The 27,650-nt window shown below is 39.5% G+C and overlaps 1 protein-coding gene across 2 annotated transcripts in view; it reads left to right on the top strand.

The window, feature by feature from the left end:
* The window catches only part of AUH (AU RNA binding methylglutaconyl-CoA hydratase), a 160,182-nt gene extending 132,881 nt beyond the window's left edge, over window positions 1-27,301 (top strand). For both annotated transcript variants that reach the window (XM_036855128.1, XM_036855127.1), the window contains 4 exons: window positions 17,879-18,066; window positions 21,411-21,461; window positions 23,020-23,067; window positions 26,829-27,301. In XM_036855128.1, coding sequence (XP_036711023.1) covers window positions 17,879-18,066; window positions 21,411-21,461; window positions 23,020-23,067; window positions 26,829-26,906 — 365 coding nt within the window. In that variant the 3' untranslated portion in view covers window positions 26,907-27,301. The remainder of the gene's footprint in view (window positions 1-17,878; window positions 18,067-21,410; window positions 21,462-23,019; window positions 23,068-26,828) is intronic.
* Window positions 27,302-27,650: the final 349 nt, after the last annotated feature.

The raw sequence follows: 27,650 nt of genomic DNA, 5'->3' as shown, positions 1-27,650 counted from the left end.
TCTTTGAGTCTCGTCTGTTGATTTCATGTCTTCTCTAAATTATCTAAACTTTCCTTTAGTTCTTGCATCGGGCTTCCTTAAAGACTGTGTCTTTAAGCATGCTGTGCGCTTTTGCTGTCTTCCACAGGTGGCTTGTTTGGTTTCCTTTGGGCAGTGAGGATGCTGGTCTATTTTTGTATTGTTAGAATGCCATGTCTTTTTCATCTCCACATGTTTTTTTTATCATGAGCCTCTATCAGGATTGTTGTTCTGTTACACAGTGAGTGAACTGCGGGTTGAGGGCTGAGTATTGCTTGTTTTTTCCTTTCATCTCAGAGAATGAAAGGAGAAGATGAGGGGAGGGGAATCACCCACCAGGGCCTGGAGGCAGTCCATTATGCAGCTTTATAAAAGTCCTTTCCCAGGGCTCCCTCCACCTACTCAGGGCCATACTGTTTCCCATGAGATACACCCTTTGTTCCCCAGCTAGAGACAGGGGCCTTGGAATCTTAGGACAGCAGGTCCCTGGTGTACACGAGCTCTGCTCCTGTCCCCATTCTCCACCCCCAGACCCTGTGTGTACTCTCTTTCCAGCTTGAGATAGAGAGGATGGGTAAAAACCACACATGTGCACATGTGTGTGTTTGGCGGACAGGGCTGGAGATCCAGGGTGACTCCTGAGATAACATGGAGTGAGAGGGTTGTAGGTGGAACAGCTGCCCAGGCTTACTTTCTGACTCCTGCATTACTAGCCCTGACTTGGGGCCTCTGTTATCCTGCCTACATGGACGATAATGATAGTCCGACTTCATAAGGAGGTTGGAAGGATTAAATGAGGTAATACCTGTAAGTCACTTAACACCAGGGTTTGCTGCTCTGAGCAGGTGTCAACTCCAAGTACAGGTATACCCCACTTTTTGAAAGTTCCATTTATGCCACTTCACTTTTATGAAAGACCTACATTAGTACCTGTTTTCGCTCACCAAAAGAAATCTGAAGAGGGTTTTCACTTTTATGAAAAAAGGTGAAAAATGAAAATAGCGCTCAGGGTTTGTTTTGCAGCAGCCGTGACCGAGGTGGCGCGTACCCCGAGCAGCGAGAGCGGCCCCGCCAAGCTCCTTCCTCAGGAACCTCCCTCCGCATCGCAGCATCAAGCTGCCATGGCTGTCAGCTGTGTCTGTGGGCATCTGTGCTTTATCTCGATTGATTTTGTGCATCGGTTAGCATAATGCGTCCGAAGGTAACTGCTTCTTTGCTTTATGAAGCCATTTTGGTTTATGAGAGGTCTCATGGGAACACTCTACTTCTGGATAGCCGGTAAACTTGAAATTGATATCGCATAGATTTCTCACTTCGGCACTTTCCCTACTCAGTTATCCTGATCTCTGTGATCTTATTTTCACTTTTGCCTTCCTTTTTACTAAATCCTTGCTAATTGTTGAAGGTGATTAATGGTTAGATGAGCATGATAACTTCTGCCTTCTTTCTCCAGCTTTCCTCTTATCAGATAAAAACCAAAATGGCTCTCTCCCTATTCTGTAGGACAGCCTGATGAGAAGAGGGACCCTGTCCCTCAAAAAGTGCCGATTAGATTTTTAAAATTTTCTTGGGGTGCTTTTTCTTCAAATGGGAAAGGGGTTTGTGGTAGTATGGACACAAGGTTTTGTCCATTCGCCGTCATTGCCCACATGGCTTCTATGTTGAGATTTGTTCAGAGTCCCACCATGCTGCGGCCATGCTTGAAATCTATAGTGTGCATTGCCTGGCCTCTGCTTTTTGGTGACTGTGCCACTTCCTCTCTCTCATTGGTCTTTCCATCCCCACTTCTCATTCCCTCCCTCACTGGTTTTCAGCTATTTTTGTTGCTTTTTAAAGAGAGTTGAGGAATTAGCTCTGAGCTAGCCAAATATGTACCCTAGAAAAATCTGCAGTGTATATCAATTTGTAATCAATGCATATTATGTCTCCAGTGTGTATAGAGTTTTTCATTTAAAATACTGACAGTATGGCTTAATTTTAATATTTGTATCTCAAACTTAGTTTTTCAGAACAACACCTTTGTCAATCCATTGTTGACATAAGCCACGTATTGTAGAGTGGTTGTGACAGAACTTTTATTGTTCTTGCTGGGATGGCAACAGTTAATACCTGTTTTGTCTGAAAGTTCCCTTCAAATGTTCTCCTGGAACAGGGAGAGGACAGAGGTTGCCTCTGGAGCCTCCCATGTGTGGGCGTGTAATCAGGACATGCCAGAAAGAGTAAAGGGCAGTGGCCAACCTGTCTCATCCTGGTCATTTGCCCACATACTCAACAGTGCACATAAGAAGTTAGTTGTGAGATGCAGGTAAGAAGGAAAGGAGTGTCAGCCTTTAGACAAGTTAATTTCACATGTATTTTACACCCAGTGGTGCCTTAGTGTAGTTTGAAATATGAAACTCTTAATATGTAAAAAACATGTTTATTAAAACTGCAGCTGAGGTTTTTGTTCATTTATGAAAAAGCTGAGTAACTACGAGCAAGATGGGTAACCAAGAAGTCTACAGGTGGCCAATGTTTGGGGGGTTCCCCAGTATTTTATTATGACAGATTTGTTATTTTAATTGATGTTCTATTGATCCTATATAGTGACCATTTAAAAAGTACATATCAGATAATTGTAAATTAGCCTACTGTACATGAAAAAGCAATAGACGTGAGTGAATACATATCTGTTATTATAATATGTTGTGGGTGGTTTCTGTCCCTCATTTAGGGAGGGATTTTAGTTGTTTTGTAGCATATGTTTGTTTTATTTTGTTTCGGGTGTGGGGAGAAGGTTATTTATTTTTTTACAGGTTTTCTGTTTTTCTTGCGACATGACTTAGAATTATGAAAAACTGACTAGATGTTGTATATATTTTGTAAAAGTAATTTGTTTCCAGTAAGTTAGAGTTGCTTCATCTCGCTTGGATATGCTCTGAAGAATGGTTCATCCCACTTTCTTAATATGAAACAGTTGTTGACTAGTTCTTTAAATAATAAAATCTTACACTGTCATTTCACAAAATGTTTCATGGTTCTCCCAGTGAGGAATAATGCTAGTTAGTTCGTCATTATAGTTTTAGCCACTGTGAAATATCTTTTTTTTTTTTTAATTTATTTTGCTCATTATGCTGTTTTTCTGTTCAGTTTAAAAAGAAAAAAAAAAAAAAAAGTGGGCTGTTCCCTACAGGAGACCTCAGAAAGGGTCAGGGTGGAGGCATGGCCACACTGGCCGAGGCACCTTCATCTCAGGGTTTGTGCCTTGTGGTCAGTTCCACATCTTTTATGCCTCTGGCCTTTTCCTATATAACACTAGCCCTAAAAAACATAGGATAAAGTAGAGACAGGCCAGTATCAGAGAGCAGAGAGTGAGGGGGAGGAAGATCTGCCACCAAAATGGAAGGATGGCAGAAGTGTGTGTGCCTTCCATCCTGTGGGCCTTGTGTTGTAATTGGTTTCTCTTCAGCAGCATTTTCCCACTGGGAATTGACCACTGTGTGGTGCTTTTGATTTGAAGCTTTCTGCCATTGTTCATTGCCTCTGATACCAGACCCAGTGGGTTCATTTTTCCTTTTGTTCCAGTTATCCAGTTATCTTGTTATGCTAACTAACTCCCACCAAGGCCTTGCATTACCAGAGGATGACTAGTTGAGGAGCTGTGCATCTGGCCTCTTCTAAGGGGAGGTAGCTTGCCATTAGGAAAAGCAGGTGGGCTGCAGAATCAGACATACCGAATTCACTCACACCCGCTGGTTACTTTACCTCTCTGATCCTCTGATTTCCTGATTTATCAAATAAGAATAGTAATAGTAGTGGCCTCATAGGATTCTTGCAAAAATTATAAGAAATAATTTGTTAAATTACATAGTACATAGTAAATTCTCAGTAAATAATGGTGCTGCTGTGCCAGAATCTTCAAATGTTTATCATGTGACCTGCTTTTGATAAGAAAAATCAAAAGTATTCAGATCTTCACTCCATTGTTTAGTCATTTAGTCAAATATTTATACATATTGTTTCTTTTATCAGTAAGTTTCTACTTTTCTTTACTTGTCCAGAAGTTTCCTGTTATCCAGAGAGAAAACATCTGGATATTGAAGATCTTTAGCCATTTATTAGATTCCCCCCCCCCCATTTAATGAAAATGTCAGGGTCCAATTTTTATGAAGTACAGAGTGTCCACTCTTTTTGCTGATCAGTTAAATCAGTGCATTTTAGAAAGTCTAGAAATACCTTTGATATGTGGGTGTCACTTTCTTTGCTGATCGTAGTTGGCAGAGACTGTGTTTTTAATGGAGTGAGCTTTACAGAAGGAACATCTTCCATTTTATACTCTCCTTACTCCTCCCCCCCCCCATTATTTTTTCAAGATAATGGTTAACATGTTCTGTTCATCTCCTTGATTTTGAAATAATGAAAGATGATTTTAAAGTTTTGGGAACTAGTCTGAATGTGCTCTGGGAAAAAACCTGCTTTTTGGTAAAGGAAAGATGGGCAGAAGAAAAGATGACCTTTCTACAGTGTGTGTTGCTTAATCAATCTTAGACCTTGTGGTAGGCAGCCTCTAAATGTGCATGCTGTGTGCGATTCCTCTCCTCGTGAAGGCTGGGCATTTCGACTCCCTTCTGTCTAATAGAATATGGCAAAAGAGGTGGGAAATCACCTCTCGGGTAGGTTATTAGAAGTCTGTGGCTTCTATCTTGTGCATTCTCTCTCTTGAAGTACTCACTTTGGGCGGAGCCACCTGCCTTGTCAAAAGGTAGCCCTGTGGAGCGGCTCATGTAGAGGGAACCAAGGGAATCTGCCAACAGCCACGTGAATGAGCCTGGAAACAGAGGACTGCGGCCTCACGAGGAACCCAGAGCCAGTCCTGGCCCACAGAAAGAGTAAATGTTTGTAGTTTTAAGCCACTGAGTTTTGAGGTGACTTGCAGTGCACATGAAATAACTAATACAGTCCGTATTTAATCGTTAGAGATGATGAAACTGTTTCTTCTTAAACGCAGACTACCTGGTTTATGCTTTACCACAGTCACCATCCATTTGGGTCAGGGAACGTTACTGCGTAATTGGTTTGTTTTGTGTTTGAGAGATATCAAGCTGTTAAATTTGATTTCATTTAAACTTGATTTAATTTATATTACATGATTCATCCACTGAGGTAAACGTGAAACATTGTATTTTTAGTAAATATCACTGTATTAAAGAAAGTTAATCAAGAATTTTCTTTAAGGCTGTCACATATATACATATACATATATGTATATGTATTTATATTCATTTGACGCCACGATTATATACATATATTTATAAGTAATCTCAAGAGGGAGGAGATAACCAGCCTAGTCATAATCCTTGTGATATACTTGTAAATAACTATTATGGCTAAACCAAATATATTTATCATATATAATATGTAAAGCATACTTATATAAATAAGTAGGGATAAAATGGAAAATATGTTACATATAGAACAGTCATGCATAAGTGGCATATTATGGCACAAAATTTTTACTATAGGTAGGAAATTTCTGTTACTGTGGCAATAGTAAATTGTCTAATAAATGTACGCCACGAGATGGAGATCAAAATACGGAAGAGTTCATTGGATCACTTCTTTCTTTTAGTTTTATTTTCTCTGAGCAATTACTATATTTAACTTTAACCAAGCCTAGGATAGGTTTATGTTGAAGGCTGTTAGCAATATCTCTGTTGCAATCTCATTTGTGATACCCACCTTTCTTGCATACGGCTCAGCAGTATTGTAAGAACAGATGAATCATTTGGTTTCTGGCTCTTTTTGGCATGACAGGTTACCTAGACTCTAGAACACACGTCTTTCACTAGCCATGTGCTGCCTCTTCTCTTCCTGCGGGAAAGGTGAGCTGTGGGGAAGTCTGCAGACCTTGCACCTCAGCTGCTTCACTAAGACTCTGTACATGTTGCAATGAACCGTAGATTGTATCAAAGTTTCTTTGGTTTTGCAACAGAAACAAATATTGCAACCAAAAATGAGCTCAGGAGAAGCTGAAGGGCAGGAAACTCTATACTTGGGCTATCCAGTACTGTGGCTGCTGACCACACGTGCTATTTAAATTTCAATTGATTAAAATGAACTAAAATTAAAACTTAAAATTGAAGCTAGTCACGTTTCAGGTGCTCAGTAGCCACGTGTGGCTAGTGACTCCCATGTCGGACAGCCCAGAATCATCACAGAAAGTTATATCTGGCAGCACAACTTTAGATAAGCTTGCCTGGAAGCCTTTGCTTGAGTTGATGAACCCAACCATTTCCTCCATTCTTCCATTGCTCCATTCGTGATCCAAGTTGCAAGAGATAGTTTGATTGGCCTGACTTAAGTCATTTGCCTACCCCTTGTCTATGCCGGGGTGGGAGAGAGGTTCCTGTAAAGGAAGCCTCCAGCAACCCCCTTGGAGCCACCAGGGGACCTGAGTTCAGAACCCCCGCAGCTGCAGAGAGCGGCAGAGGAGCATGCAGCGCTGTTGGTGGACACTGGGTGGCCCAAAATGGACAAGTCATTTTAAAAAGTAAGGTACTTTGTTTCATGCAGTATATAACAATATATTCTTTGGAAGTTAAAAAATATATAATAATGCTTCAGATACTTGATGTAAAAAGTATATGTAAACATTTAAAAATAAAGTTTTGTTCTTAATCTGTTTCTCTAACAGTAAATGGGATAATAGTCAAGAAAACTTTCTAGAATAAATATTAATGAAAGCTATATCGCAAAGGCTTTAATTTGTGGCTAGTCAGCTTAATTTGCTCTGGAAAAAAAAAATGTTTGATGTACAATTTTTCTTTCTGTGCCCCAGTTCTTAAGAAGTTTTTAAGATTTTGCTAAGTGCTCCTTTAGCATAAGCCAAGCAGAGCTCAAACCGATGTATTTTAGGTAGGTTCTGCTGGGGTTTAGCCAGTCAGGTTTTCCTTCTCATGTATTCCTGTCTTGTTCGTTTTCTGTGTGTGTGTGTGTGTGTGTGTGTGTGTGTGTGTGTGTTCTCTCATTGTTTTGCAACATGGTAAAAAGTAAAAAGCCTCAGGAAACAAAGTATTACAACACTTTAAACATTGGTCACAAATTGAAGAATAGATATTTTTATGCTTTTTTATGATTGTGACATGATCTATTATGAGACCAGTAATCATGCCATGTTTGTTCACATAGCACACTTCTCTTTCTTAGTAAAAGTGAGAGGAAGTCAGTTTTGTAAGCATCCTGCCCAGATCTGTCAAGAAAGCTCTTGCCTAAAGCCCTCTGACAGAGTTCCACAGTAATCAGTTGAAACAGGCATTTTAATCCAAAGTTAACATTTTACTGTAATGTTTCCTCCACAATTCAAGGAAAATATAACCTTAAGTGGAACTTCCTGTTTATGAGAGGGGATTTAGAAATAATCAAAAGCGATATTTACTTAAGAAGTAAGAGTTAGAGATCACTGCTAATTGTATCAACAAAATGCCCTGAATGCAGTATCTATATAACTTTCCAACTTAAAAGTATTTGTTGTAAGCATCCCCCTTTATTAGCATGGCTTCTTTCTCCATGAATTCATAAGAGGAGGGAAATACAAAGGCTAAAAGGAAACCCAGAGACAAAAACAAAAAAACTTGGAATTTTCTACCTTATACATATTACTAAAACATAATTTATAATCCAAAACTATAAATTATGTTCAGTTATTTACATATTACATTATAATTGATTGTGAAATGTCAAAGCTTGCTTTAAATTATTTAAATACATGTACATATACAAAAGGAAAGTAGCATCTGTACTTGGCTTAATCAGTTTAGGACTTTGGTCTGGGAGGAGAAGGGTGGCAGTCCCAGATTGTTGCCAGCAGGGAATACAGAGGAGTGGGAGGAGACCAGATAGTTTTCCTTTCTCGTCTTCTCTGGCAAAAACAGGCTTTCTGTGTTTAAGCCACTGCTGATATAGAGGTTGCTACTTTAAGCTTATTTTAATAAAAGTGCTATAATCCCAGGAGAGGATTACCTCGCCTGGGGGGGGGTGGGGGGAGCGATGGTTCTTGATGCCTTCTCAAAATGATAGATTAAAATGATGGAAATTTTTTTAAAAGGAATATGATATTTCAAATATATTTTCATTCTGTCTAAATAATACATAGAGATGAAAACATTTTGTTACATGATTAAAACAGTTTTACCACTTGAGGTAGCACCCACTTTCATTTTTCCATTATAAGAGAGCCCCAGTTTTATTCCCTATGCGATGGCAAACACTCCGCAAGAAGTGCAGCCTTGAGAAAACTGGCCCCCAGGTTTTGTGGTTGACTTCTAATGGTATCAAGGAAGTGGTTAAATCAAAGTAATAAAATTAAAGCTCTTTTTAAAGAGGCTGGCTTTAATAAAGTGGACGGTGAAAAGTTTAAAGATCTGTTAGCATTACATAGCGAATTCCTGACTACCAGAGAACTCACTCCCGTGTTCATTTGTTAATGCTCTTCCTTGATGCTCATTTGTTTGAAGAAGCAGAATCTTGAAACTCAATGCAAAATCATTAAAAGAATATACAGAACATGCATATGAAATCATGGCTATTTTAGGTAAGCTTGGTCACGATATGAGTAGAAGTGTTAAATTTTTAAATGCAGCTCCACTGAAAGGAATCAGGGCTCTGGGAAAGTGACTGATTCAAGGTCTGGGGAGGAGATGCTCAAGTTGAGCTTAGAACATCCTTGTGATACCAGGTAACAAGTTATCAAAGACTATTAAGGTCATGTCAGTAGGACCCTAGAGCCCATCTAAGCAAGTTCCCACTGACCAAAGATGGGGTAGTTTGAGCATCAATAAAGATAAAAACTGCAGTGGAGTCTAATACTTCAACTATGTTAAAAGTTGTCAGTTTTGTGGTAGTTTCAAAGATTAAAAATTTCTTGGTCACCTTTGGAGGATGCTAGGGAACCGCCTTTTGATTTTGAAAATTAATAAATAAAGGGAAAGAATCAACTATTTAAAAACTGTAGTTACAAACTCATTTTTGTATTATCGATAGATCACATGCAAAAGATATGACAGACACCATTTTGAGTGTTTTCATCCCCTGTTAGTTTGTCTGTGGCTTCAGACAGTGGTTCAGAGCTACCTGCTTCCCAAATTTGAGTGCCAAAAAGAGAATTAGATTTGTACGTGAACAAACCCCAGGCATTTGAAGGTCTGCTTGCTCCGTCATCAGCACGCTGTTGTTGACTTCCATGCTCATCAGGTGGCAGCAGTGACTCTCACTATTCCTCCTGTCACGACCCAACTTATCTCTTAACTCACCTCCTACCATCTATCTTAGCCCAGTACTCTCATGGTTGTACCCTAGATTTCAGCGTCATCAGTAATGGCTCCATTCTGAATCTAGATTCCTGCATGTCACTCTGCAACATCCTAACTTTCCAGTTCTTTTTGGACCTCATCGAATCATCACGTCCATGGACATTTTCACTCTCAGCCAAGTCCTTCCTCTCCTCATCCAATTTAGATTTCATGGTCTTTTGTGGCATGACTTACTTACAAATGACCTTAACTACCTTTGCACCCACCTCATAGGGGAATTATAAGGATTAAATGAGCTAATTAAATACCTATGAAGTGCTTAAGACAGTTGACCAGGTGTTATTACATAGTGTCTGCACAATACATGTCAACTATTGCTATTGCCCAGCTCCTCGTCTTTTCTTGTACTTGTCTCGTGAAGCTCCAGCCTACATGCCTGCTCTGTGCCTGCCCCCAAATGGCTAGGGGTTTCTAGAAAAAACCATGCTAATCATCTCATGGCCACAGATCTCCAGTGTGTAATTAGTTTTGTCCAGCAGTCTTGCCATTACTTCCCTAGTGTGTTTGCTTTCTACTCTCCAGAATGTGTGTTCAGATCTCTTTCCTTAATCCATCTACACTTGCAGACATTTTTGGTACAGATAACAGGAAACTGTATTTCAGGAGGCCTAAACAATAAGAAAATACAGTGTAATATCACAAGAAGTCACAGCATAGGGCAGTCTCAGGATTGGTAAGTTCAGCAGCTTAGTGACGTCTTTCTGCTGTGCCATCTTTAGTTTGACGATCCTGCCCTTGCTGGCTTCCATTATGGTCACAAGGTGGCTGTCATTGCTCCAAGTGTCACATGTAGACATGGAAGCCTCCTGGGAGAAGGCCTGTTTATTCCTGGGAGTCTTTATTTCAGTGAGGAAAGTCTTTCCTAGAAGACACCTACAAACTTGACTTCACTGGAAGAAGGCTGGGGGAGTAGCGGTGGGGTAGGTGTCCAGCGGAGCAGCACCTTCCTCCTGCGTTTCTGCTGCCTCACTCACTTCAGTGGGCACTTCTCAGCGTCCTGCTGACTCCTCCTCTGCGCCATTCTATCTAAATAGTCTCCCTAGGTGATCACATCCAGGCCCCTGGCTTTGAACGCCATCTGTATGATAGTGATTATTAATGAACATTAGACTGCATGTCCAGTCACATGCTCGACTGCTCCATTTATGTATCTAAAAGACACCCCACCCTTAACATGGCCAGAGTGCACCCCTGCTGCCTCCTTTTTCCAGTGTCAGTAAACAGCACTGCTTACTAATTACACTCTAACCAGAAATGGAGGCCTTAGATTGATCTCCTTTTCTCCCTACATCCATTTTACTGGCAGTTTTGGACACTCACCCCCAGATCCCTCCCCCTCTCCCTGCCTATGCTGCCCTAGTTCAGTCCAAGCTGCTATCATACCTCACTCGGAGGACAGCAGTAGTCTCCAACTGGGCACCCCACTTTGATCTTGCCCCTACAGTCTGTTCTCTGCCAGCCTGACAAAGGATCTTTTAAAACACAAATCGAATTATGTCACTTTCCACTCAAAACCCTCCAGTGTCTTTACATAACACATAGAGTAAGATGTAAAACTACACTGTGTCTGTGTGATCTGAACCCTGCTTGTCCAACTTCACTTCCGCCACTTCCCTCACAGCCTTCTCCCCATGGCTACAGTGGCCTCCTTCTCTTCCTCAGTGCCACGCTTGGCTTCCCCTTAGGGCCCTTGCGTGGCTGATCTCATCACTGGGCATTCTGTCTGATCTTCATGTCACTGGCCTGTTAGCATTTAGACGTGGGCCTCCCCAACCACCCAATCTAAATGAGTCGTCTTATGATTATCTCAGAACCTTTTTCCCTGCCTTAAATTCTCTTCGTAACACTCACCACAACCTCAGTTCTCTCTTGTCCATGTGCTTGTTTATTGCTCTTGTTCTTCCCTTTCTTTATCTGAGATGTACGCTTTGTAAGGTCTAGGACGGCCTATCTGGTTCACTACTGTTTGTTCAGCACCTGAGACAGCGTCTGGCACATACTAGGTCACTTGACCAATAAATTAAGAGGTTGAACGAATGGATTTTATCTGGGAAAAGTAGAACAAATAAACTCCCATCCAGCTTCATCTAACTATTTTTGAAAGAGAGAGAAAAACAAAACTCCTAGTATGTCACTGCATCATTCATGATATTGGAAAGCACACAGTAGAAATTGACTTTGGCTACCCTACATGAAGAGGAAATTTATTGCAAGGTTCCCAGAATCAATAGCTGGCTAGAGAATAAGGCTTAGAGCCCAAACTAGACCTTAGGAGCCCTGGAAACACACAGTCTGCACCATTGCAAGAACACAATACAAGAATCATCAGGTTGGCACATCACTGCCCCTGCATTGCCTGTAAGCTTAGAAAATCTCCATGTTACAAGATCACCCATTCAGGACTCCTAGTCCTGAGAAGTAACATCCAGTGGATCAAACGTGACTCGGATGCCTGCCCTGCTGTTCCAGGGCAGAGAGAAGGAGGATCTTGGTCTCCACTGGAGGGATTCTTTACTGTCCCAGGCTGAATACAGCAGGGTGTATGTGGGGGAGTGTTCTCCAAAAGCAAGACCAGGATTTTAATGGGGTCAGTGGGTGTTGGGCAGCTGAAACATGACAGACATCGAAAGCATGTGAGTACTTGTTCTGAAATTTCTCTTTGAGCCTGTTGGAGCCCTGCCACAAGTAGTAGAACATCTACCTACCTCCTCCATCTTCTTGGCTCATAATGACCATAGCTTGTCCTCAAACCCAAATCTTCGCTAGTGATTGATGTTCCTACACCACTGTTTTCAGAAGACGCTCTCAGATGCCCCGTGGCTTTCTGTCGTCCTCACAGTAGTCCGTAGGTCCTTCCAGGCCCAGGGGACCTATGGGATCTGGACCTGCTCCAGCCATTCTGGTCTCCCTGTGCTGCTCTGTGAGTCAGACACGGTCCCCACAAGACCTGTGCAGTATCCACTCCTTGGTTCCTTTTGCTCTTGGCTCTAGTGTCACCTCCTCCAAGCCCCTCCTTGGCCATCCTGTCTAAACTGTGTACACCCCACACCCTGATACACTCTACTCTCCAACTAACAGTATGTATTTATTTGCTTATTGTGGGCTTCCCCACAGGAATGTCAGCTCCTGGGAGCAGGGGTTTGTTTAGTTCACAGCTGTATCCGTCTGCCCAGAACAGGAAGCTGCAGTAACTACTTGAATGAGTGAATAAATGTGTCATTTTGGAAATGAGTTCCAAAAGAGGAATTCCAAAATGGTCCTGAATAACAAGTATACAGCATTTGGGGTGACTGTTCTGAAATGGCGCATATTCACTTGGTTATGTAAATTCTGTTGCCTAATTAAAAATGAATCATCTCCTACCTCATGCTTTATAGCAGTGGGTCAACAGAGCCCACCGAATCAGAATCTCCTTGATGACAGAGCCAAAGCAGAAAGCCTTAGAAAACAACTGGCATTTTCTGAGCATCCCCACGTTAGAAAGGGAAGGGTCAGTGTCCAAGATGCTTCCTCTTCATAACAGTAATGTGGCTTTGGCACGCTGTTTCTGCTTATTACTCTGATGGATCTTCCTGAGGGTTCACGGGACACCACAGAACGCCCTTTTCTGGTAGATGATGAAGTGACTCAACAGTAGTTGATTTTTTGTGGAAGCAAAACATGCTCTGAATTTACTGCCCCTGGGAAGGGTTAAATTACTTGTATTTTAGCAGGAGCCTTGTGAGTTATTGTGGAAACTGACAGAAATACAGCTGATTCAGCTTCCGTTCATACTTCTCCTCGTATTTGGTAGTACCGTGGGGTACCTGCAGGAGTGTCACGGGAGTGTATGACCTCCGGATACCATGGTCCCTTAGTGTTAACATTGCAACCCAGGAGAGCTGAGGCTTCCCAGGTCCTGGAGAACTTCCTGGGAACACAGGCAGGAAGTGGCCTGGGAGGCTTTTAGCCAGTGGTTGGCTCTTTGTCTCCTTGTACTGTGCTCTTCAAAAATAGTGTAGCACTTTTATTCCTATTACAGTGTCATATTACTGTTGCAGAACATTTTTGAAATACAACCAGGCAAAATGAATAAAAGCTGATCATTATCTATCAGCTGATCCCACAGAGACAACTTTGTGGATACATTTGATATATGTATATGCCTACTTATATTATGTACCTACTTAACATATACCTTACCTTTTATCAAGCAGCTTGCAAGCTTATTTCATAAGTTGCTCTTTACTGTCTTACCACATAGTAGATAAGAATCAGGCAGAGGTAGGTTTGGATCCTATTTCTACAACCTAACTTTGGGACTTTGGGCAAGTTACCAAAACTCTGTGAGTCTCAGAGCAGGGCCCAACTAGGAGTCAGGGCTCCGTGCTGGAAGCTCTTGGGATGGACAGTAGTGTAAGTTTGAATAGAGTCTCAGACCTGTGTGATTTTGAATACATTAGGGCGGCTGTCAGAGTGGAATGATTTTAATTCCACTGGGGACAACCCTATTTTTAGTTCTACTGTTTAATTTCTCCAGTCATCAAGACTGTATCTAGAGATGGCACTTTAGTGATCCTGAACTCAAATCCCTATTGGAACTAAGCAGGTTGTGTGATCTACAGAAGCAAGCCTGGTGTAAGAAAATCAACCGACAGAAATACAACACACTGTCTTCACTTTTACCTAACTCTAAGCTAATACTGGAATTTAGTATTCAGAATTAATAAAAGAAGAATTGAAATAAATTCTCTCTAGTACTTCTTTTTGTATTTGGAACTTAAAATATCTGATGCCTTTTCTTCCACACCAGGTCTCAGTGGCACATCTTGTCTCTCGGGTTGCAGGATGCAATGCTATAGTGAACCTTGCTTCCCTAATGAGCTAATTGCTTTATTTCATAATAGAAAATAGCTGTTCACAAACAGAAGTACTTCCAAACTGGACTAGAACGTTGGCATAAAAATATTTTCTGTTTGGAGTAACTATTCCTGAGATGGTTGTAGAAGTCTGAGATTCCACATCAATCATATTTAGTTTTTTGTGTCGTATTGCACTGCAGTTCAGTAACTTCCATTTGTACGGCTCGTTGCTCACACTATCAGTATTAATTGACAAAGGCAAACTGAACAGGTCATATCATTTTTATAAAGGTTGAAATTATATACCTGGAGCTATTGAAGGGTCAGTTACCTTTAATTCCATAAAGTAAAAATATAGTTCAAACTATCAGTCTTTGATTTCTGCAAACTGAATGCAGCATATGAAAGTGAGCCAGATAATTTCTTACCAACCAGTTTTCCTAAAAATGAAGTTTTGGTAAGAATGAGCAAATTAAGTCACATATTTGTGTAACTATTTAAGAATGCCCCTTTTGACAAGTAGTGTTAGGGAAACTGGATTTCTGCCCACAAGAGAGTGAAGTTGGACCCTTACCTTATACTATATACAAAAATTACCTCGAAATGGATCAGATACCTTAATGTAAGAGTTGAAAGTACAAAACTTAGAAGAAAACAGTGGAAAAACTTACGACGTTAGATTTGGCAATTATTTCTTGGCCATGACACCAAAAGCAAAGGCAGCAAAAGAAAAACTAGATAAACTGGATTTCATCAAAATTAAAAACTTGCATGCCTCAAAGGATACTGTCAACAGTGAAAAAGTAACCCATGAATTGTGAGAAAATATTTGCAAGTCATGTATCTGGTAAGGAATTGATATCCAGAATATATAAAGAACTCCTTCAACTCAACCACAGCAGAACAACCCAATTAAAAAGAAGATATACAAATGGCCAATAAGCACATGAAAAGATGCTCAGCATCACTAGTTGTTAGGGAAATGCAAATCAGAAACCACAATGAGATTCCACTTCACACCCATCAGGATGGCTACCATCAAAAAACAAAAAGTAACAAGTGTTGGTAAGAATGTGGAGAAGTTAGAACACTTGTGCCCTATTGGTGGGAGTATAAAATGGTGAAACTGCTATGGAAAACAGTGTGGCTCTTTCTCAAAAAAATTAAACATGCATTTACTGTATGTTCCAGCAATTCCACTTCTGGGTATCTACTCAAAAGAATTGAAAGCAGGGTCTTGAAGAGATATTTGTGTACACGTATTCATAGCAGTATTATTCCTCATAGCCAAAGATGGAAGCAGCCCAAGTGTTCCTCAATAGATTAATGAATAAACAAAACATATTCATATAACGGCGTATTATTCAGCCTTACAAAGGAAAGAAGTTCTGACACATACCTTCTGTCCATCATACAGAAGGACAAATACTATGATTGCACTTACATGAGGTTCCTAGAGTAGATAGCTTGTGATGTCAACCAAAAAAGCCAAATCTTGGATGCAGTGTTAGTTGATGCGCCAAGCTGAGGATTTTTCCTTGGATCCTATGATGCAGTGTTTTCAGCAGAACAGAAAGGTCTCTTCAGCACCAGGCCTCTCACACTCACATCGTGCCCTGCAGCAGACAGTTAGGTTTGCATCCGTTTCATCCATCAAAGCTTAGAGTTCAGTGCCATTCAGCTCTGTTTCATGGTGTTAGTTTCATGACTGTTCCTTTGTTAAATATTTATAAAATCTTTATTCCTGGAGAGAATCATGCCATAAACAAAATAATATGATGAATGGGCTTAAGTGGACTTGCAAAATATTGAGTTTCCCTTGAATAAAAAGTCCAGCACTAACAATGACTGTTGAGGGTCACATTTGTTAATTTTGACCAATCTACATTAAACTTTTCACAGAACACAACAGAGAATCATTTCCTAACGTGTGCTTATCATGAATACTATATCCGTAAGTACTTTAGTCTCATGAAAATCCTCATCAGCTCCGTGAGTAAATATAGCTATCTGGGTTGTATTATTTATATCTCTGTTCTAATCAGCTGCCATTGGAAACACTTGTAAATAACTTTTCTTTTCCATATAGCTTGTTCCGTAAGTTTTCAGACCTATCTTTACTACACTGAGCAATATCATTGTTGACAGTTAGATTTAAATTTGTCGGTGCTTCATTTTTTCACACGTGTTTGTTGCCACGTTGTGTAAAATACCTTTAAACTTACCATCTAGAACTGCTTGGGCTGTGTGAGCAATAAGTAACTGCAATTTACAGAAGCAGTACTCATTTAATGTTCAAAAACAATCCCTACTGAAAATGTCAATCCTTTTGAGGTTTATTTTTGTTTCTTTTTTTTTTTTTAATCACCTGTGTTTTCAAAACATGGTCATCATTCTCAACATGGTTGCTTAATAATAGCGTCCTAAGCTATGTTCTTCCAGTGCTGGCGTGCTTTGTTTGTTAAACATGTAGGAATATACTTAATTACTGAAGGGAAATATGCTTTCTTGAAACTTGTCTCCCCACCACTTTTGGTTGAGATGTGAATAAGAGTATATTTTGCCTGCCTTTTAATGTTGCTTAAAGAAAATCAAAACTTCTCAGTCTGTAGTACTGGAGTAGCAGGAAGTGGTGGAGGCTGTGGGAGACTCGAGTGCATTGCATCTAAAAGGTGCAGCTACAGTTAACTTCCAGGTACAAGTTAGCTTTTATATGAAATCACCCACCCAGTTTATAAATGTTGGTAACTAGTGCAGAAAAAAAAGTTTAAACTTTATGGGCCAGAGAAACACAGTGAGCTTGTTCAGATGTTTGGCCATCAGTTTGCTTTTTGTCCTCTGAACCTTCGCAGTCAGCCTTTCCTTGGCCTCCTGGGCAGTCCAGCCGCCACTTTAAGGATAAGACTTACAAGATAAGATTTAGGATTTGCAGCTGTTTTCATATTCTTATTGGTAGAAATTGAAGCTCCCAGTCAGAATATTACCTGCTTTTGTCCAGCTTTCTGTTTATTGAGATCCCAGTCTCTTCTCTCAAAGATATTGGGGTGAGCAGATAGATGGATCTAATGGATTAATGCATCAGGGGATGATTAGTACTTGGACTGAAAAATAAAACCCCGGGACGAAGCCTATTTTCATGAGTAATTATCTGTTTTTATTTTCGTTAAATTAAAATTAGTTTACGGTTCATTTACTGTAAATGAGTCTTCAAAAGCACATGAGTTGAATTGCTCAGAATTTGATGTTTTATCTAAACTGAAAGGGAAATGCCAAGCTTGATGGACCTGTCATTCCTCTGGTGAACCGGCTGAGGGAGAGAAAACTCCTTCCCCAACCAGCCCCTGAGCCCCGCAACTGCGGTGCACCCTGTGGTTCCTGACGTGGTAATGATTGTGGATTGGATTCAGGAACACACCAGCCATGGTGCAAGTAATGGTCAGTGTCAGGATCACTTAATGATATAAGGTTCTTAAGTGCTTTTGGGGTATGAATAATTTTATAAACTAATTAAGAAATTAGATTCTGTCTTGAAGTAGTTTTCCAGTTACTCATTTTGACATATAAACTGCTGGCCCTGGTTTGTTTTTATAAAAGAAGAAATGAAACATTGAAATGTTAAAAGGAAAGGGTGTCAAATCACTGCCTGCATTTTCTGTCTCATCCCCTCTGCAGGGGGCACGCAGCGACTGCCGCGTGCCATTGGGATGTCCCTGGCCAAAGAGCTCATCTTCTCTGCACGTGTGCTTGATGGCCAAGCAGCCAAAGCAGTGGGCTTGATCAGCCATGTTCTGGAACAGAACCAGGAGGGGGACGCTGCCTATAGAAAGGCCTTGGACCTAGCAAGAGAGTTTTTACCTCAGGTATTTTAATTGCATTTCCTTTTGTTACTCTTTTTAGATAACTTTATAACAAATTGACTAGATTAATATTAAGAGCCTTCAGAATTAAAATTAAGATTTGAAGATAATCTCAGGCCCCTACTGTAGCCATACGTTGATAATATATCACATACATGTTTATCACGTGGGACAGAACTTCCCAGCAACTTAAGTTGTTCGCCAGCTAGCCCTTCTGACCTGAACTGTACACATGAAGAGAAACAGTGACGGATGGGCTGTCACACTGGATTGCCCCCAAACTGAAACACAAGTAAGGAGCCCAGAGTCAATTATGCCAAGTGAGCTTTCATTGAGATCCCATAACCTGAGATAACCTGCTTGAACAGCACCAGTTGTGTGTCTTATTGTGTTTGTTTTTATGGTGATGTAGGCATGGTTTTAACTCCTTTGTGCACAGTATGCTTCCTCACAATTACACTTCAAACCTGGGACTCACTGCACATTTACTCACAGATCATAATCCTCATGAGTAATATTAATAACAGCGCATCGAGGGACCTGTATTAAGGGTTTCTTGGTTCTCTCTCTCTTTTAGGAGTGTTTTTCAAATATTCCTTTCTTCTGAAATCATGGATTAAAGGATTTTTGCTATGTAAACAGTTAGTGACTTGTCTTTATTCCTAATGGCGTGTAAAGTTTTATAACTTCTGGAGTCAAAATTACTTCCTCTCTAACTCAAACAGTATTTGTAACCAAAGGCCATGGGTCCTTTTGGGAAATCTCTCTCTAGAAAAATGCATGCACCCTCCACATTTGTCTGGAGTTTCGCATCCAGTTTCAGGAGGCATCCTTGGAGTTCTTTGTTGTAAGACAAAGCCCAGGTCTGCTGTGATGTACCTGTCCCCTGAGAGCTGTCAGACGGGTCCTCTCATTTGAGTTGGTTTCTAAAACCACACTGCCTGCTGTTGATGCTACTTCAGTCCTTCTCAGTTAAGTTATGAGCTATAAGCTCTTCCAGGGCAGGGACCTTATATAGTTTATTCCCCATATGAGGTAACACAGAGTCTTATACTCTGAATTGATGGAGAGAGAGCAAGTAGAAAAGACTTTTACTAGTTTAAGAAAAAAAAACAGCTCCCGAGTTCTGAGATTCACAGCCTCTCCTGATCCTTGGATGGGAGGATTCAGCTCCCTGTTCCAGAGCTCTGCCCAGGTGGCTCATTAGCCCCCTGGCACCTCTGTGGTTCAGGTTCCTTATCTCACTCCTGGGAACTGGCTTTTTCTCCTGTGACTGCAGTGCTGTTAATGCCATCACTGCCCACAGCTCACCCCGCCTGAGAGCCCCCTTCTCCCCACCTCCAGCCTGACATCTGGCTGCACCCTACCACGTGGTAAACCAGGCTGAACTCATCGTCTCTTTCATCTGAAGGACACGCCTCTGAGAACATTAATTGCTGAAATTAATTTTTCCCCAGGTGAAGGGAGATGTCAAATGACTTTGGAAAATGCGTAACTGTGAAACTGTATACAAAAGTTACAAAACAGAATTTGAGGTGGAATAATCTTCATTCTTACAGACCTTGTTACAAAATGATTAGTCTTCTTAATAATTAGAAAGCTTCTATAAAATTAGTATTTCTAGGTGATTTCTGTATTATATGTTACTTCCATTTTTCTATCTTAGGAAAAAAGTTTGTATATAAAGAAGAGGCACTGGTTTTATAATTCAAAAGAGAAACTAATTAAGCATTACATCTAATAGCATTTTCACTTTCCTGTTTCTCCAGTTTTATAAACCTTGCTGCCCAAAGTGTGGTCTGTGGTCTAGCAGTCCAGGCGTCCGCGGGGAACATGTTAGACGTGCAGAATCCCCGGCGCATGCCAGACCCCTGAATCTGCATCTCCATTTCAACCAGGGGCTTGGGGAGTTGTGTGCATATGCAAGTTTGACTAGCACTTGTCTGGGTCAACTGGTAATAAAAGTGAATGGAGGGGCTTCCCTGGTGGCGCAGTGGTTGAGAATCTTCCTGCCAATGCAGGGGACACGGGTTCGAGCCCTGGTCTGGGAAGATCCCACATGCCGCGGAGCAACTGGGCCCGTGAGCCACATTTACTGAGCCTGCGTGTCTGGAGCCTGTGCTCCGCAACAAGAGAGGCCGCGATAGTGAGAGGCCCGCGCACCGCGATGAAGAGTGGCCCCCGCTTGCCACAACTAGAGAAAGCCCTCGCACAGAAACGAAGACCCAACACAGCCATAAATAAATAAATAAATAAAAATTTAAAAAGTGAATGGATAAGTTTCCTGTGGAGAGGAGCACTCTGTTAAAAAAAAAATGAATTGATGATCTTGAAAGAAAAAAAAAAAACTAGTATGTGTAACATACATACAAATCACATCTGGAAGGATTCTAACTGAGATACTTGCCTAAGCCTCGGAAAATTGCAGTCTCTGAAAAAAGATTTTTCAGCATGTGATTTAGGAAGAGAATTTAGATAGGTTAAAGTAGATAACCGAAAAATGGCATTTTTCATGCCATCCTACATTTATCCATTCACTTATTGGAGTCCTTTGTTGTGCCTGTTATTTAGAGCCTCTTGCATTTTAATTCAAAAGATGCTTTAAAACACGCCATTGAATTCTAATTCATCACCCAATAAACAATTTTCAGGAATTTAAAATGTGATCAAATAAATTAAATTCCATCTGGAGGATTATGGTTTCTAAGACAAAGTTATGTGTCCCTTCTCACAGAGGACTCCTAATTCTTTCCTCTATGACCCTCACACATCCTGAAGGACTTATTTGGACTTGAAGCTTTTGTGTGATGTGGGAGCACTGCCTGGAGGACGCGTCTTTACTAACACATCATCATTGTGGTTAGTTATTGATGCCCAGGGAAGAAAGATACAGCTCCACTGCCTGAAACAGATGATATCTGAATCCCATGTTAATCAATAGTGTCAGCCTCATCTCCAGCCCAGGGTTCTGTCGAACCACTAATGGGTGTGTTATTGTGCCAAACACTTTATCTCCTTTTCGTTTTCCTACTTAACTTGTAGGGAAATTTGCTGAACAATGAAAAGCCCTCTACTGGACACATACCACCTGCTGACCTCCAAGCATATAGTTTGCTGTGCCACAGCATGCTGTGAAATCTGCATAACATGCTGGTGCAATAGATTGTTACAATTGCTGTTTAATTAAGGCCTTGCAAGGCTCCTAAAATACATTTTCCATCAACTGTCTTACAGCCATTGTTGCCTCTATGCCATGGATCCAGCAAAGGGAATTTCTGAATTTGACTGAGATGTACAACATGATTTGCATAAATAATTAAAATATGTTTCTTTAATTTGAATTTTAGGGACCTGTTGCAATGAGAGTGGCAAAATTAGCAATTAATCAAGGGATGGAGGTAAGTGCCTTAAGTTTGAGTTTCTTGTTGGAATAGGTAGTGGAGATTTAACTTAAATGAACCATTATTTTTTAATATTCTAAAATATAGCTGTTTCACTGCTATGATTACTGAAAGCTACTGAGGTTCTTTTTAGCTACATCAGTGATTGCATTCTGCTTGTATCTGTTGTTGCTTCAGTATCATAATCACAGAATTCAGTAATTTCACTGATGCCCTGCAGCATATGACATGCTTATTATTTATGCCATTGAGTTAATAGATTTATTGGCTAGTAGTTCATAGAAAACCAAAAGAAAAGGGCATTCTGTGTATTTTCAGCACCAGTATCATATTATAAAAAAATGTTCTAAGGAGAACTTCCTGGCTCAAAGCTCCTCCTAAAGATGGAGACCCTCTTTAACTTCTTGATGTGCTTTCTGCAGTGAGACACACATAAACCCTGCAGGGGGCCCTGGGGTTACTCTGGAGAGAGAGCTCCAAAGGAGTGGAGGCCCCAGGACAGGGGAGAAGTAAGCAGGGCAAGGGAGCAATGCAGGTACCCATTTACATTGGGCTTTTCATTACAGCAGTTGTATTTTGGATAATTAATTACAGGAATTTTGAAGAAAGATATTTCTTCCTTGCAGACCCAGAGGCCACTATATTTTCCTGGCCTTCACAGCAGTAAAAAGAGGTTAAATATGTTAGTAATAAATACATTTTTAAAAATTTACAAAGTATTTGGTTTTTAAAAATTCTTACATAATAGTAACAATGCTGGAACTTCCCTGGTGGTGCAGAGGTTAAGAATCCGCCTGCCAATGCAGGGAACACGGGTTCGAGCCCTGGTCCAGGAAGATCCCACATGCCGTGGAGCAACTAAGCTCGTGAGCCACAACTACTGAGTCTGCGTTCTAGAGCCCGCGAGCCACAACTACTAAGCCTACGTGCCACAACTACTGAAGCCCACGCGCCTAGAGCCCGTGCTCCGCAACAAGAGAAGTCATCGCAATGAGAAGCGCACGCACCACAATGAAGAGTAGTCCCCGCTTGCCACAGCTAGAGAAAGCCCACGCGTAGCAACGAAGGCTCAACACAGCCAAAAATAAAATAAATAAAATGAATTAATTTTAAAAAAAAATTCTCTAAAAAAAGAAATAGTAACAATGCTAATAGCAAAAACCTTATATGACCCTAACTATGTGCCAACCCAATGTATAGCTTATGTAGTTTATAAAGACTTCACCTAGATTAACTGATTTGATCCTCACAATAACCCCATTTGGTAGATAACTGTAATTAGCTCCTTGTTCAGATGCACCTCTCTGAGACAAGAGAGGTTAAATAACCTGGGTAACTAAAGTTACACAGCTCCCATATGATAGAGTCAGAATTTGAACCCAGGCAACCTGGTTCCAGAGTTTCTCGTGCTGGTCATACTTCTGATTTGCTGTATTACATCAAAGAATTCTGTTCTTTTGGAGTAAGGTTATTAAATTTGAATTTATATTTGTATTGAGTATACCATATTTTAAAAAGTAATTCTTGCTGAAATGAATTATATTTTTATCCTCAGGTCGATTTAATAACAGGATTAGCCATAGAAGAAGCTTGTTATGCTCAGGTATGTAATACAACCACGAATTCAATGCAGATACCCCTTACCTTCTGTATAAGTCAACTAAATTATATATCACTGAACCATGATATATATACACTATTACAAAATCATACAGATGGGTTGAAATTATTTGTTTCTGCTGTTTGACTGTTACCAGCTCTTACGACTGATTCTGTTCCACATACTAATGACTCCTGTCTATGTAATTTAGAAAATGCTTAGAATAGTTAAGTTAGTGCCATTTGTGCTGTAGCTGTCTCTCTGGCTCATGTTGTGTTTTCTGGGTGTGGTCTTGAACCCTCACTCCAGTGTAGAGAGGTGTGAGGAAGGCAGCTGTGAGCACGTGCCTCCAGGAAACATCAGTATTTGAGACTCATTGGCTTTTCCTGATGTTCTGAGCCTTTCCTCCTACCCACTGAAAGTTCACTAGTTCAATTACATATACAGTTTTCTTTTTTGTACACAAATTAATAGGGCTTTTTATAGAGGAACAAATCTTCCTTCCTCCCTTCCTTTCTTCCATCCTTTTTTAAATGAAAGATACTTTAGATGCTTGTTCTAAGGCATCTAGAGTAGCACAAGAGTTTTGTTCTACCTTTTCTGAGAATTGGAAACTGTGTCAGCTCCCATTTAAGCATGGCAGTATCATGAATTAGGAGCAATAGCTAGAGTGTTACTCTGTGCCTGGTCTGTATATATAAATTACCACCTGTCATTGATGAGCACATACCATGAATGAACTAAATTACAAACCTCTTACAAATGGACAACCTCAGAGTCTGAAGAAAAATTTTAAAAGCATATTTGGCCACACCTTATCAAATGTAACAGGAATCATACAAAGTATTCCATCAGACCACAATGGAATTAAACTAGAAGTCAATAACAGAAAGATAGATGGAACCCCACCTATTAATGGTGAGATGTAATCTTTGTAATAAGGTTAAGCAGTGTACTTCTAAATAACATTTGTCAAAGAGAAAGTCTCAAGAGGAATTAAAATATATTTTGAACTAAATCAAAACGAAAATACAACTTATCAAAATTTGTGGGAATATATGAAAAACAATGTTTAGAGAGAAATTTATAGCATTAACTATGTATATTAGAAAAGAAGAAAGATCTAAAATCAATAATAACTTTCCACCTTTCAAAAGTGGAAAAAGAAGATCAAATTACATCCCAAATCAGAAGAATACAAATAATACTTTAGAGCAGAAATCAGTGAAATTGAAAAAGGGGAAACAATAGATAGAAAACAAAATCAAAAGTTGGTTCTTTGTAAAGATCTATAAAATTGACAGACTTCTAGTCAGGATAATCAATGAAAAAGGAAGACAAAAATTACATCAGAAATGCAAGAAAGGTTGTTACTACTGATCTTATGGACATTGAAAGGATAAAGGCATACTGTGAACTATATATGCCCACAAATCTGATAACCTAGATGAAATGGACCAATTCCTTGAAAGACAAAATATACCAAAATTCATCCAAGGAGAAACAGCTAATATGAATAGTCCTATGTTTGTTATAGAGATTAAATCAATAATTAACAAACTTCCGAAATAGGAAGCACCAGGCGCAGATGGTTTCACTGGTGAATTCTACCAAACATTTAAGGAAGAAATTACACCAATTATCTACAATCTTTTCCAGAAAATAGAAGCAGAAGGAATACTTCCTAACTCATTCCATGAGGACGGTATTAGACTGATAACAAAACTAAAGACATTACAAGAAAGGAAAACTGTAAACCATTATCTCTCATCAACATAGATATAGAAATCCTCAATGAAATATTAGCAAGCTACATCCAACAATATATAAAAGGAATTACATGCCACAACCAAGTGAGATTTTTCCCCAGATATGCAAGGCTTGTTCAACACTCAAAAATCAGTTAATATAATTCATCACATCAGCAGGCTAAAGAGGGAACTCTGGTGAAAGAAATCACAATTTAAACAAATAGATATCCCATATTCATGGATAGTAAGACTCAGTATTATTAAGATGTCACTTCTTCCCAACTTGATCATAGATTCAATGCAATCCCAATAAAAATTCCAGAAAGTTATTTTCTTAATATTGGCAAACCAGTTCTAAAGTTTATATGGAAAGTCCAAAGACCCAGATTAGCCAACACACTATTAAAGAACAAGGTTGGAGGAATGACACTACTTGACTTCAAGACTTACAATTAAGCTACAGTAATCAAAATAGTGTGATACTAGCAAAAGAAAAGACACATAGATCAATGGAACAGAATAGGGAGCCCAGAAGTAGATTCATACAAATATAGTCAACTGATCTTTGACAAAAGAGGAAAGGCAATTCAATGAAGAAAAGATAGTCTTAAAAAGGAATAGTACTGAAGCATCTGGACATTCAACAAAAAAAAAAAAAAAAAAAACTAGACACTGACCTTACACCCTTCACAAAAATTAACTCAAAATGTGCCATAGACCTACATGTAAAATGAAAAACTATAAAACATCTTGAAGATAATATAGTAGAAATTCTAGGTGACCTTGAGTTTGGCAATGGCTTTTTAGATACAACACCATAAGTGTAATTCATGAAGGAAAAAATTGATGCTTGACTTTATTAAGATTAACTTCTACTCTGCAAAAGACACTGTGAAGAGAATGAAAAGACAAGCCACAGACTGGGAAAAATATCTTTGCAAAACATATATCTGATAAAGGACATGTATCCAAGACATACAAAGAGTTTTTAAAACTCAACAGTAAGAAAATAACCCATTAAAAACTGGGTATAAGGTCTGAAGAGATACCTCACCAAAGTAGATGTACAGATGGCAAATAATCATAGGTAAATATGCTCCACATCATATGTCATTAAGAAATGCAAATAAAAACAAGATACCGCAGTTTGGCCATTTCTTACGTAGTCTTACCACATGATCTAGCAATCATGTTATTACGTATTTACCCAAATGAGTTGAAAACTTATGTCCACTCAAAAGCCTACACACCGGTGTTTACAGCAGCTTTATTCCTAATTGCAAAACTTGCAAACAACCAAGATGTCCTTCAGTAGGTGAATGGATAAACTGTAGTACATGTATAAGTGGGGTGTTATTCAGCAATGAAAGGAAATGAGCTATCCTACCAGGAAGAGACAGGAAGGAACCTTAAATAAATATTGCTAAGTGAAGGATTTCAGTCTTAAAAGCCTGCATACTATATGATTCCAACTATATGACGTTCTGGAAAAGACACTGGGGTGGGGGATAAGGGATGACTAGGCGGCACATTAGGGATGTTGAGGGCAGTGAAACTATCCTCTGTGATACTGTAATGGTGGATACGTGACATTATGCATTTGTCAAAACCCATGGAATATCCCTAATATAAACTATGGACTAGTTAATAATATTGTGTTAATATTGGCTCATTAGTTGTAACAAATGTATCACATTAATGCAGGATGTTAATAATAGGGGAAACAGTGGGGGGGCTTGAGGGAGTATATGGGAACTCTGAACTTTCTGCTCAGTTTTTTGGTAGACCTACAATTGTCTAAAAAAAATAAAGTCAGTTTTATTGAAGTATATTTGAAATGGGAAAAAAAGCATCTTAGAGTTAGAATGATAAATTTGGTCACATAATTTAAATTGTTCAAATGATTTCAAAATTTTAGATTGTCTTCTAATTAGTTTCCTTAATTAAAGCTCATTAAACTTTCACAGTTGTCTTTATTTTTTGGCATAGATAACAATGTTTTGCTTCTCTTAGACCATTCCAACGAAAGACAGACTTGAAGGTCTTCTTGCTTTTAAAGAGAAAAGGACCCCTCGTTATAAAGGAGAGTAGAAGAAAGAGAAATCTTTAAAATGCCAGTGTAATAAATACACTTCTGGAAGTATCTTTCAGATTCACGTATGCCTCAGCATCTGGAATCCCAGAGACCAAAGTGAAGAGCGAGTTATCCACATACTGAATTAAGTATCTGGAGTGGACCCCTATGTGTACTTGTTCAAATGTGTATCATCATTTTCATTCAGATTTATAAAGCTAATAGTGTATACTGTCAAAAACGCCAATTCAAAATTAGGTATACATTTTTAAATACCTCCTGCATATGAGGCTTTCTGTTCTTAATTTTTTTAATGTGAATAATTTATATATTGCACACGCTAGGAAAAAATATTGATTGTATGTCTCCTGTGCTACAGTATGAAAATAAAATTATTTCTTTGTACCAAAAATGTGAAGTTATACCAAATAAAGTTTCCAAGGGATTGTACACATGCACCCGCACACATACATCTCATACTGAAAAAGGAGCTGATAGAATTCTGAGTGAAAATTATCAAATATAAGTAAAATTCGTGAAAAGAAAACGTGGAAATTTTTCTCTTACCCCATTCTTTTTGTATTGAATAAATCATTGCATGTTGGATTTTAGAAGAAACCACCTTTCCATTGTTGATTCTGTCAGGTGACCTCTTTACGTAGTCAGTCTTAGAATACAGAATGGATGGTGGAGAATTAATCCAGTCAGAGACTGGGACCAAAGGCCTTGTGGAGGCCAGCTGGAGGCCTGGAACTGTTGTA

This window comes from Balaenoptera musculus, chromosome 6 (assembly GCF_009873245.2).
Source record: "Balaenoptera musculus isolate JJ_BM4_2016_0621 chromosome 6, mBalMus1.pri.v3, whole genome shotgun sequence".
In the NCBI taxonomy this organism is placed as follows: Eukaryota; Metazoa; Chordata; class Mammalia; order Artiodactyla; family Balaenopteridae; genus Balaenoptera; species Balaenoptera musculus.
The sequence above is the reverse complement of the archived record's forward strand: the minus strand, read 5'-3'. Positions and strand labels throughout refer to the sequence as shown.